Source organism: Topomyia yanbarensis, chromosome 3 (assembly GCF_030247195.1).
Source record: "Topomyia yanbarensis strain Yona2022 chromosome 3, ASM3024719v1, whole genome shotgun sequence".
Taxonomy (NCBI): Eukaryota; Metazoa; Arthropoda; class Insecta; order Diptera; family Culicidae; genus Topomyia; species Topomyia yanbarensis.
The window spans coordinates 321,538,376-321,551,479 of record NC_080672.1 but is presented as its reverse complement, the minus strand read 5'-3'; the positions used below and the strand labels follow the sequence as shown (position 1 = coordinate 321,551,479).

The 13,104-nt window shown below is 37.8% G+C and overlaps 1 protein-coding gene across 4 annotated transcripts in view; it reads left to right on the top strand.

The window, feature by feature from the left end:
* Nucleotides 1–13,104, top strand: part of LOC131688424 (uncharacterized) — a 295,752-nt gene that overhangs the window by 54,851 nt on the left and 227,797 nt on the right. For all 4 annotated transcript variants that reach the window (XM_058972630.1, XM_058972633.1, XM_058972631.1 and 1 more), the window contains one exon: nt 1,496–2,112. In XM_058972630.1, the coding sequence (XP_058828613.1) occupies nt 1,676–2,112 (437 nt within the window). In that variant the 5' untranslated portion in view covers nt 1,496–1,675. The remainder of the gene's footprint in view (nt 1–1,495; nt 2,113–13,104) is intronic.

The following is a 13,104-nucleotide window of genomic DNA, read 5'->3' as shown; positions in this document are numbered from 1 at the left end:
ATTAAACATTTTTTCCATCTTTTTATTTTTTTACTAATTCTATTAATTTGTTTATTTAATTCATTTTATTGATTTGTTCCGTATTGTCTATTTTATGTTTTATTTATTTAATTCGTTTTATTTATCTTACTTATTTTTTTATTTTTCTTTGATTTATTGAATTTATTTATCTTTTGATTTCATTAATTTTACTCGTGCTGTTATATTTATTCTATTATTTTTTTCATTTAGTGATTTTATTTATTTATTTTTTTTTTATATAAAATGAATAATTTTATTTTTTGTTCATTTTATTCATACTATTCATTTTATCATTTTATTAACTTTATCATTTTTCCAGTTCATACATTTTGTTCGGTTTCTTCATTTTATTGATTCGTATCAGTTATTCCTTTTTTTCATTTCATCCAATTTGTTTGTTTTAATCAATTTAATTTATCTCTTTAGTTTTACAACTTCTCTTGTTGTTACATTAGTTATACACACCAGATTTGAAACTTAGGACTTAGGCGATTCAAATTTCAAAATTATAATAATATTTGCCAATTTTAATTGTTCCGCATATCCTCTGTAACGGCCAATTATCGTTTAGTGATAAATTATTTCTGTTTGGGCGCTGTGATTGACGTAAGTTTTAAATCTGGTGTGTATAACTAAATGAGATGTTTGTTGCGTGTGCTCGAAAAGATTCGCAAGAAATATTTTTAAGCGGTTTGAATTATTTGTTCCTTGGGTGAATAGGGACTTGCTTCGTCTTCTAGACTGGAGACCGGATTGTAAAACTTTGATGATTGCTCAACCAGTATTTCCAAACTTCGGATACAATAACAAAACAAGTGGATTCCAAGCATACATAGCGATCCGAGTTCGGTGTTTTTGCAGCAATTCATCCATTTCTAATTGAAGCGCCTGCTGCGATAGACACGCTGGACCTTTGCACTCGGTAGCTGCTACCGCTGGGGCGCTAAGTGGTGGTAATTGTCCTACGTTTAGTCGATTTTTACCAGTGATTAGGTCCGTTCAAATTAAGGCCGGAGGCCAATCGTTGCTCACTGAATGACACAATAATGGCTCGCTAATCGAATAGCTTGGCTGGGAGAAACAAACAAAAAACACGACGGCGCCTGGACTGCTTTTTCTCTCCCATCGACCATCGTCATCTTGCAAGGCCTTGGAAATTCTTGCGCCATCTACGCTGGCTGCACGCAGATCTTTGGCGGAGTGCTTGCTTAGCCTACATTTTGTTTTATTGTATCATTTCGGTTTATTGCCCACTTGCATTTGCGGGTGCAAGTTCAAACCAGTTCTACGCGAGTAGTAGTTATTGTGGCCACCATAGGCAGCGCGAGGTGACTGAACTTGGTTGGTTGTTGAGTCGAATTATCGATATGGGTTAGCCCGTTTCGTTGAGCTAGTTTAAGAATGCATATTTAGATTGGTCAACTTTTCGGGTCGTACGACAATCATTAATAATCGTGTTTTGTTTTTCTTCTAGTGATACTAATCGAATGACCAAAGTTGCTGCTGACATTGAGCCTCATTAGGGCCGGATTTCAACCTACAACGAGATGACCCTGCATTCGATGAGCAATCATCGAATCAATTCCATCGATCCTATAATCCCATTCCACGCAACTGTGGCTAACATTGCTCGAATCCAACAACCCAACTAATAATGTCAGGATGGACAGACAAACGGATCTCCACACAAAATGCGGAAAATATCGGATCAAATACTGCGACCGCTGAAAATGAATCCAAACCAGCGGAAACCTCCGCCGGCGAGAGTCTGACGCTATCAAGTAGATTTCCTTTGCGTAAGATCGGAGATCTTTTCCGCGGCAAACTACGCAGTTCTGGCAGTTATACGATCAAAAGTTTCAATCACAGTGTTGCTCAAGAGTGTAAGATTTCGGAATGTTTAACACTGGATGTAGAAAACATTTCCAGCCCGGTGAAGAAGCCTGAGCGACCAGTTCCTACCGTCGAAATAGAGACTGAGGTCGTGAACGAAAAACCTGTCCGGAATGGAGACGGAACAGTTACCACTGCGCCACCCGTACGACCGCGGAAAATTACCACGCTTAATCGAACCTTTCAGCGGAAGAGGAGGTGAGTTTTGTTGCAGAAAAATAACTATTGTTTGTTCTTGAAATTTCACCCAATAAGTCCTAGTTTATATTATTTGTATTTATTTCGTTTTCTGTACAATGTACATATTGAAATTCTAATAGCAGAAGAATTTCGAAAAATTGAAGGATGATCTCAGTAAAGGCACTCAAAAAATTGTTTATGGACAAACCTTTCATAATCCAGATATGAACTTACAACATTTCCCGTTGTTTCAAGCGAATCAAAACACCGAGTCTCGACAGATCAGGGCCACGGTCAAGTTCACTACCTGCAACACCATCACCGATCGGCTCGACAGATTTAGGAAAATTTTGATCATCAAGTCCGCCAACGTATCTTCAAATCGCTTTACCGGTTCTCGCCACGACGGGTCCGACCGTGCTGTATGCTAATTGACCAGCAGCAGCTTGCTTACGGGGATTGAGTGGAACATCGCATTTCTTGATGGCGAGGGATCTTGATTTTATTCTGAATATTAATTCACATCTACGAAGTGTTTTGTTCGCATTCTGGTTTTCCTTCTCGTTGGTTGATGGTACGAGAAAAAATGTGACTGATTGAAATTCTACCGTTGTGTGGATTTGATTAGGAATAATGGGTCGAGGTAACCAGATTGATAACAGTGTGACAGCGTGATCCAGGACACAAACAAGACAACATGTGATATACCTATAAACTTCTTGAGTTGTTAAAATTTCGACAAACATTGTTCTGAAACAACGATGGATCATTTAGTTTTCCTTAGCCAATTTTGTTTGCTTGTTGATTATATTCTGTAACTTCCTATATGCTTGTATGAATCATCGGAAATACGCAATTCTTGTTTTGGAGAGTTTTACAAACATTTTGCTAATAATTAATGCATAAGAAGGACAATAATTCATGCATAGGAATTGAACGAACTGCGATAAGAGAATTTTTATTTTATTTTATTTATTTTTAATTTCTCACATGTGATTACAATGTTTTAACATTACAATAAAGTATAAATGCATAGTACACAGAAGTAAAAGAATATTATCATAATATTGAATTTGATTTGTATTAACTAAGTAAATCTTTTAATTCTAATAACATCACTTTCCAATTTGAATTCGACATGTGATTCTGACTTCCGCAGGCTGTATCATTGGCTGTGCCAGTTCAGGTACAAAGTTTCCAGCCAAGGAATCACGACTTTAAAGGGTTTTGATCCGGCGGGTTATTGAGACATATATTTTCTACAAACCAACAACTGGGAATTGTTCTTTAATTGATTTAAATTTTGTAAGATAGATCTGGCAGATCAACAACTATCAATCTAGTCCAAGATGGATTTGAGGTAGATTTTGTATACACTGTTCTCAAAGCTGTATTAGATCGTGTAGATCACTCTCTTTTACTGACTGTTACTGACTTTTACTGTCTTTGTCGTAAGGCATGTCGGTAGACTTGAGCGATTCGTAGTAATGCTGCCTAAGCTCAACTCCTGCCTGCAGAAGACAAAAGATAAGTCCGTAAGAGCTTATGCCTGTTTCTTATGACCCTGCCACTTCTAGTTTTCTGATCTGTATATTTTACCGCTTTGCTCTTAGTTGAGTACTATGGCTCCAAATTTTCATAACTTTCCCTACTCAGTAATTTCTAGTGTGTTGAATGTCTTTAAAAAGTAAAATAATTAGGCACAAAAAGTGTGTGTCACTGTGTTGAATGTCTTTAAAAAGTAAAATAATTAGGCACAAAAAATGATTCTATTCCCGAAGCGGAAGAATTATGGAAAGAAAATATTTCAGTTAGTTCCGTGGTCACCGTGGTCTATTCAATTTGACACTCGGCGTGTCAGTGTAGAGTAATCTGCTGGTCTATTTATGTTAATATTTTATGTAGTTTTTATGGATCACGTACACATATAGATAGCACTAGGAAAAAACACGTTAACGTAAAATAAACTAATAAAAATCAAACATAAAATTGTTTAAAATACATGTTACATGATGCTTTTTAAGATTTTATACCACTTACTATAGTGGATTCAGCTACAATTTTACCGCATTATAAATACCGTCAAGTCACCAGTCACCGTGCGTTTAAGGGGTCTTCTACTTGCAAAGCCTAAAATTGAGTACTTTTTTGGGAATAAATTGTAAAGCATCTACTCAATGGATTAAGAAACTTTTTTTATATTGAAGATATATGGTTTGACTTTTCAATTTTACTTTGGAAGATTTAAAAAAACATCTCTCGTGACCTTGAAACTTCATTGATGACATTGAAACTGCATGGGCTTAAGTAAAGTTGTGACAAATTGGGAAATCTGTGATCAGAAAACTCATATTTTTTATAATCATAGTCACGTTGGCTATGTTTAGAGACGAGAGACATTTCTTTGCCACTTGCAAAAGTTGTGATTTGTGAAAATTTCCCATATTTACGTTATTTTTTGGCCTATTAGGGGCCACAAAAATGGAACAAATTGACATTTTGTAAATCTCGAAATATAGCGGTATGTTTTCTGAACAATTGGGGAAAAAATTATTGAAATCGGACCAGTATTTCTATGAAAAGTCTTACTTGACCGCTTAAAAAACACTACTTTCGGGAAAATGCGTTTAAAGATAAAGTACGGTGTATAACTCGATAGTAGTAACTTACTAGATAATCTACAATACCGAGTCCGCAGAGTTCACCTTACTCATCGCGAAAATGGTCTTGGCTTTGCACATTTTGCTCTCTCTGTTAAATTCGGGCCTGTTTTGCCGCCACATCCGCTTTGCGTTCAGAACGAGTTATACGCTCACTGTCGAGTCGAGTAGCACATCTTTCAGCTTCAGTCCCCAAAGTAATTCTCATCACCTCCATAGCTTGTAAGATTGATTAAAATCCTTGGTTGAAGATGCTGACTGCCAAATAAGACACCATATTGACCACCTGCCTGCCAGAACTTGTGCATGTGTTTTGGCGCTAAGGAACAGCTTCCACTATTCAGAGACTCATTGATGTTTAGGGTGTGAGCTCCTAAGCATCTTGTTAATAAATCATTAGATGATAGACTTTCGTAGATCCTGATGAAAGTCTATCATCTTTTACTTCATTCCTTTTATTTCAGCCTGACGCCACTTGCACCAACTGTCCTCGCCGGGTGAACACTTTGAGTGTGGATTTTCGTTCGATGACGTGCAGTGTTCGAGAGAAGCCCAGATTGCATTTCGCATATGTTCTAAAGAATTTGAGTTTCTCCGAATTGCCAGCCCATAAAATTTTGTTAGCTGGCCGATTGATTTGTACCTCAACTTTCCCACAGATACCTTTGTATTCTTTCTTCAGTTTTCGTAATCTCGGTCCCATACACTTCTCAACATATCCGTCGCATTATTTTTTCCGTACGATAATCTCGTCCCAAAAAAAGCAAGAAACCATTCACAGACGCTCACATATACATAAACCGTAAAGAATAGACCGGTGAATTCTTTAAACAATGATTTTTCCATAGACAAGCGCCATCGTGGTGCGCCGCGCTTAGTATCTCAGAAACGGCCGGAGATAGGTACCTTTCGGTTCCCAGAAACATGCCAAGGAATATGATTTTCACCAAATCCTTTCTCTGGCGTATTCTAATGTACATATAGATTGAAATTAAACAAAGAAAAAAATCGATTTTTTGAAACCATGAGAGTAGAAGACCCCCTTAATCACGGCAGTGAAATATTCAACGGCACAGTCAATATCTTCCGCATGCTCAAGTGAATGCCAATCTGTATGAAGGAGTGCTGATGCAAGTCCCAAGAAATCAGCTCGGTGAAAGTCAAGATCAAGATCATTCGGGATATCCTCAAAAATGACAGGTTTAGGCAAACTGATAATCACTTCGACGGGAGAATGATTTTCATCAATCACAGAAATAGATTCAGCAGGTTCGAGGATCTGACAGTCGGCTAGTGCTGTCTCATTCAATAAGACAAAGTAGGGGAATTATGGTTAAAACCGACACCTTAAGCTTAACAATTTTTCTAAGTTGCCACAAAACCAATAAAATTATAGTTTTTATGCAGAATTTTTCTTCAGAAAATTCTTAACAAGACGTAATTTTTTCAGCGCTTCAAAAAATTAATTTCATTAAAAATTATTGGTTGTAAAATTTGGAAAACAAAGTGACTTTTTGTATGCACTGCGGGTAAATCCGACACCCTATAGGGGTAAGATCGACACCCCCTTTAATTTATTTTCTCTCCACTTTATTAAAATCTTTATCTTTATTGAAAATGAGATATATGCGTGAATAATAAAGTGTGAGTCTGTATGATGCAAATATGTGCTTTTTATTGCTTCATCATGTAGTGAGGGGAAGAAAGATCGAAAGCGTAGTACTATAAATAAGAGTATTTTATGCTATAGGATTATTTATTGATATGAGTATTTCCAAATAATCCTTGCGCACATCATTGCAACCTTCAGTGTCATTTTATTTCATAAGAGAAGATTTGCAAGCGTTCTACGTTCTGCTAATTGGATTTATTCACTTATAAGTGACACACACACTTCTTAGTCAAACTATCTTTTTCAGATTTGATTTTTCGGACTCTGATCATCAACGATCTATTGGGGTATACATAATACCATTGTCTCATTGTGATAAAGTTCGTCTATGACAAACCAAGAGAACACTAGAAATTTGGTTTGATGAGCTTTTTGCAGAAATATCTTCGAAACAACTTCGATAGAATCAGATAAGCAAAAATTCCAATTTTTGATTTTTAAAGAGACTTACAAGAAATAAACACAATAAAAGTATTTCTGTGTAATTCTGCTATTACTATAGTGTGCTATTAGTGTAATGGAAGTATCACAAAGATCCCCAGCATTTTGTAATGAATCGCAAGTAAACACAACCGTCTTAACAGTGTGTCGGTTTTACCGCAATAGGGCACATTTTTTAAAAAAGCAATTAAAAATATTGAATTTCTCACACTCGTCTTCAATGCACCCAGTTGATCATAGGACAGGCCGATAATAATAGGTACTGAAAAATGTGGTGATTTGAAAAGCTTTTGTTCGGTTAAAACCTTAAAATTTACCAACGAAATTTAACATCCAGACGAGTATGAACGCTGCTGTCGTATGTTTTGTTTATTTTTATGACATTCGGCGTACTACCGTAAATCCAATTTTTCTTCAAATGCTCTAAATAAACGTACTAATAATAATGTATCATTATGAAATGAATAAAAATTTGATTTCTAGGAAATGTTGTGGGGTGTCGGTTTTACCCACAGTGTCGGTTTTTCCCACAATTCCCCTACAGGATACGACCGTAACGATTTTCAATGCTATTGATTTGTGTGAGACAGTTGAAGCTGAATCCATCCAATAGAGCAGCGCAAGCGATAGAAATATAAGAGCGATTCCTGAAATTCCTCCACATCATTCCTAAGATGGTCGTCTGATAACCCGTACGTCTGGACGTTGTCATTTTTCGAGAGACGAGCAGTACCATTCGAAGGTTCAGCAAGGCATATACTGTTCCTTATGTTACCTGAGCGGACAGAAACGACGTGATCAAAATTTTCATTTTGACATTGAACTAACTAACTATTTTTGGTTGCAGAGCCTTTCCCAGACAATCTTTCACAAGTGTAGAAAGTTCATCATCCGTCGTGCTGGGATCAAATGCAGACAAGTAGACTAATAGCAGCTCCTCAGGTGGTGAAAATATTTTTATCGTTTCTAACGATAAACGATTATTAGTGATTCTTGTTTTGAGCGGATCATCTTCACGCTTACGCTTAGGAGTGTGGAACGGAATAATATGAATCAATCCTTTTCCAAGGTCTATTTACAGTAGGAGATAGCGGTTTTATGTCGACTTTAACCGAGAGAGCTTTTACGACATCTTTTAAATCAGCTATGTCATCCTTTAATTATTTCAGAGAATTGTCGTCGGGCATTGTATTGTCGCAACAACGCAAAGCCATTCTACGGAAATTATCATTACAAAACAAATCAGCACACCCGTTACACATCTAGAATAAATGCCGTGAGTGCGTTCCCACGATATCACGAACATCGTAATCCATCTTGACGAATTTCTGCAGTATCCACGACAGGTGATTTGCTCAGAATCATTAACGACTTTCGAGCAATTGGTACAAGCCATACTTTTGAGCGAAATAATAACGCCAACGGAGTATGCAATATGTGCAGCAAAATAAATAACTCCAACGGGTATCGTGTATCGATTGAAGCGAACTTGCATGCAACGTTCGATAAATCAGCTATCCACCAGAAGATGTCGCAAATTGAGCGATACGTTGTGCAAAGTGATAACGTCAAGTAGAAAACAAACAAAACTATCATTTTCGCAAAAAAACAATACTTGGAGCTATCAGATATGATGCGAATTAAATTCACGAAACTTCAAAGTACTCGCACAATCGATTAACGCGAAAAACAAATAGTACAAAAATAACAGCGATCACGATTGTACATCAAGTATAAAATGAACTTTTACGTCCATTTCATTGAAAATGTAATATTTCAAAATAATGATTCTCAGCCGCGTTTCAACCAAATTTGATGCGTTTTTTGGAAACGATCATAAAATTTGTCCAATTTTAGAAACCAAGGCCAACTTTCCAGAACTGACTGTAGTTCCGGATATATTGTTGGGAGTACTGGGGTTAACACCCTTTCCGAAAAGCAAAAATCTTTCATAGCGGTCTTCAAACCAGTATTGCGACGCACAAAACATTATGATTTTGTAAAACAAATGCATTGACCAACATTCTGAGGGTTTTTGGTTGAATTGGCCACAACCCGGGGTATTCCGGGAACCGGGTTCTTCCGGCAAAGAGGCCAATTTTCGACTGACTATAAAACCAGTCTTGCGGGGTGTCAAACTTTATAACTTTGCAAAACAAGTGCAATGGAGACCATTTTGAGGGTCTTTGGTCGAATTGGACACATCCCTGGATCTTCCGGGAATTTGGTTCCTCCGGTAAAAAGGGACGATTTTCGACTGATTTCAAAACCCGTTTTGCAGTATTTTACAAAACAAACACAGTGATTTTACAAAACAAGCACACCGAAAGATATTTTGAGAGCATTTGGATGAAATGGCCATACTCCGGGGTATTTCGAGAACCGGATTCCTCCGACAAAGTGGACACTTTTGGACCCTCCCCCCCAAGTAGGCTGAAAGACATTTTTAGGGTTTTTGGTCTAATTGGCCACACTCCGGGGTATTCCGGAAGCCTCCGGCAAAGAGGACAATTTTCGACTGGTTGCAAAACTCGTCTTGCGGCACGTTAAATTTCATGATTTTGCTAAGCAAGTTCACTGAAGGACATTTTGGAGATTTTAGGTCCAATTGACCACACCCTGGAGTATTCCGGGAACCTGGCTCCTCCGGCAAAGAGGCCAATTTTCGACCAGTTATATAACCCGTTTTGCGACATGTCAAAGTTTATGATTTTACAAAACAAGTACACTGCAAAAAATTTAGAAAGTTTTAATTGCCCACAACTATTCCGACAACCTAGTTCCTCAAGTAAAGAGGATACTTTTCAACCCGTTATGAAACCCGTCTTGCAGCATGTCCACGCTGCACAAAACTGGTTTCACAACGGACCCAAAATACTTTACTTTTCAGGAAGAACCAAATTCAGGTGAAAATTCTGGTTGGGTGCAATTCGAACAAAATACCTTAAAATTTAGTAATATGCTTGATTTGCAAAATGATGGCGTTTGACATGTCACAAGGTGGGTTTTAAAACCGATTGAAAAGTGTTTTTTTTCTCTAAGGAACCAGGATCCCAGAATACTCCAAGGTGTGGACTATTCAACCGAAACCCTCAAAATATCCCCCAGTGCACATTATTTTCACAAAATCATGAACTTTGACATGTCACAAGACAAGCTTTCAAAAGGGTCGAAAATTGTCTTCTTTGCCGGAGAATTCAGGTTCCCGGAATGCCCTGGGAATGCGGCAAAATAGACCAGAAGCCATCAGAATATCCTTTCGTGTATTTGTTTAGCGAAAACATGAAATATGACATATCGCATAATAGGTTTTAAAACTGATCGAAAATTGTCCTCTTTGCCGGAGGGACCAGATTTCCGGAATATCCTGGGGTGTATCCAATTTGACTAAAAACCCTCAAATGTTCTCCAGTTAACTGGTTGCGCAAAATTTTCAAGTTTGACACCTCGCAAGACAGGTTTTAATATCGGTTGAAAAGTGTTCTCTGCGCCGCATAATCAGGTTTCCGGAATACCCCGGATTATGGCCAATTCTCCCAAAAACTCAAAATAACATCCAGTACAGTTGTTTTGAAAAATCATAAAGTTTGACATATCGCAAGACAGGTTTTATAACTGGTCGGAGGAGCCAGGTTCTCGAAATACTCCAGCGTGTGGTGCTTTAGACCAACAACCCCCAACATATTGGAACCAGTCGAAAATCGACCCTTTTCACCAGGAGGAGTCAGGTTCCCGGAAGATCTCGGGGTGTGTCTAATTTGACCAAAAACCCTCAAAATGGTCTCCAGGGCACTTGTTTTGCAAAATTATAAAGTTTGACACCCCGCAAGACGGGTTTTTTAGTCAATTGAAAAGTGTATTCTTTGCCGGAGGAAACCGGTTCCCGGAATACCCCGGGTTGTGGCCATTTCGACCAAAAACCCTCATAATGTTAGTGAATGCATTTGTTTTACAAAATCATAAAGTTTAGTGCGTCGCAAGACTGGTTTGAAGACCGCTATGAAAGTATTTTGCTTTTTGGAAAGGGGGCTAACCCCAGTACTCCCAACAATCAGGCTTGTTATTTGCTCACACAATGTGTCACAAAGAGCGAAATACACCGATGAAAAATAGAGCAACACAAAAACACTGCGATGTGCTGAACGACCGCACAAAGAGAAACTTGAAAACGAAAACGAGAAAGATCTGTACACCAAGAGCTGCACAATTTCGTTCAAAGAGTCACCTTGAAGAGCCACTTTTTTGTGCCTCCCCTCACTGGAAAACAGGTAGGAAGGCGAATCAAACTACAATTCAGATAAAGTTTGATCGGAAGAACGTGTTTAAAAAGTTTTTTTGGTTGCCTTCTCTGCTTCTGTGGGCGTGGGGCCAAGATTCACACTAAAGAGCTTCTTTATTTCTACTCTTTGAGGAGTGCACCCATGGAGTAGAATGCACGTATGGGAGCAACACACATCGGAGTGAAGAGGTTTATTGTGAAAGAGAAGAGCGGTGGTTCGCATGAAAAGTGCAAAGAGCGTTTTTTATTCTTCTCTTCATTTGCTCTGAGGTGCATTACATCCCTGCCAACAATATATCCGGAACTACGTTCTGTTCCGCAAAAGGTGGCCTCTGTTTCTAAAACTTTTATGATCGTTTCCAAAAAACGCATCAAATTTGGTTGGGACGCGGCTGAGAACCATTATTTTGAAATAAACCATTTTCAATGAAATGGTGGTTGGGGACGTAAGAGTTAAAAAAAACTATAAGCTTGGTTGACGATCAGGGTATAGCAAACAGCGATGTTAATTTATGATAGGGGACATAACCGAACCTCTGGAATCGCGATTTATCTGGCTCTTCCTGGATCTTAGCATAGTAAACAATTTAAGTTGGCATTTTCAATGTTTCAGCGATAGATATCGGTCAATTTTCTGACTAGTAAACGCTCAAATTTCGCAAACCGCTTTGTGCATAATTTCATTGTTGTACTTTGTTTTAACTTTATGCATTTATTTATGATGCACCAAGTTTTAAATTGGCATAGGTCTGCTTATTTTAGCATCTGTCAAAATTGAGGATCACATGAAGAAAAAATTACGGATCATTTTTTCCCAACTTATATGCATGTACGAGGCATTTCTCGTGGATACATCATGCTGATCTTGTTGTAGGCAATGAAGACGGAGTTCAGTAGATATCGAGTTCTTCAACCAAGGCTATGGATGGCTTCTGTTCCTGCAGAAAACGAGATGAAATCATAGTTTCTGTACGCTTATGCGTAAGGTTGACTTATGCTTCTCCAACCATTGCAGTAATAGATATGCATACTTTTCCATACTATACAAATCAGAGAACTTGCTATTTAATGTATCATATCTTTAATTTATTAGTGCTAAAGAAAACCTGGCAGTTAAAGTCATTTCTCTGGTCAATGAAGAATTACGCAAACGAAATAAAAAGCGACTATCTTCAGTAAAATGATTTTTGTTTACACTCCTGATAAAATCATGTATGTTCGATTAAATAGCACAAACTGATTGATATTTACGCCTCACGTATTACGCCAGTATATCTGAAGAAAAATAACCGACCAGGAGAGTGGTTCATAATAAACTGCTACAGTTCGCTCGAAAAAGCGAGAACATGAAAATTTAATATGGTACCGGTTAAAAAAAAACTGATCGTAGCACTATCTGATCATCGGAGGCGCCAACAGCTGCTATAGTAATACGTATCACGCACGCAGGCGCGCTTAAAGCATGGTGTTGATCGTGAGGAATCCGGCCATTGAATCTGCAACAAAGTTAATTAAGCCTATATAAATATTACGCAAAGTTCAATAACTAAAGCGATAGGTTTTGTTCTGCTATTTTTTTTCAGCAAAGCGTGTAGATTTAAATCCGATTCGGTACCACCGATGATTTGTTACATGTTTCGTTGATTGAAACATGTAACGTTTAATCATCACTATTATACGAGAAAAAAGCCTTTTTTGAAACCGATCCGTTTCAAAAGTCTTGATGACCTTGTTAAAATATAGCTAATGATTGCGACGAAGCCCTGTATATTGAAAATTATGTCGCAACCTTCACAAGGGATTCTTCGCACTTCAGGGCGGTGTCTGACGGGTTGGAATTGGTGGTTCATCAATGCAAATGATCGCGAACAACAGACATAAAGGTCGGGTCTTATGCATAAGGAATTAATTTGTTACAGAAATGTTGTTATTGAAATGGTATATTGTGTAAATAGGCA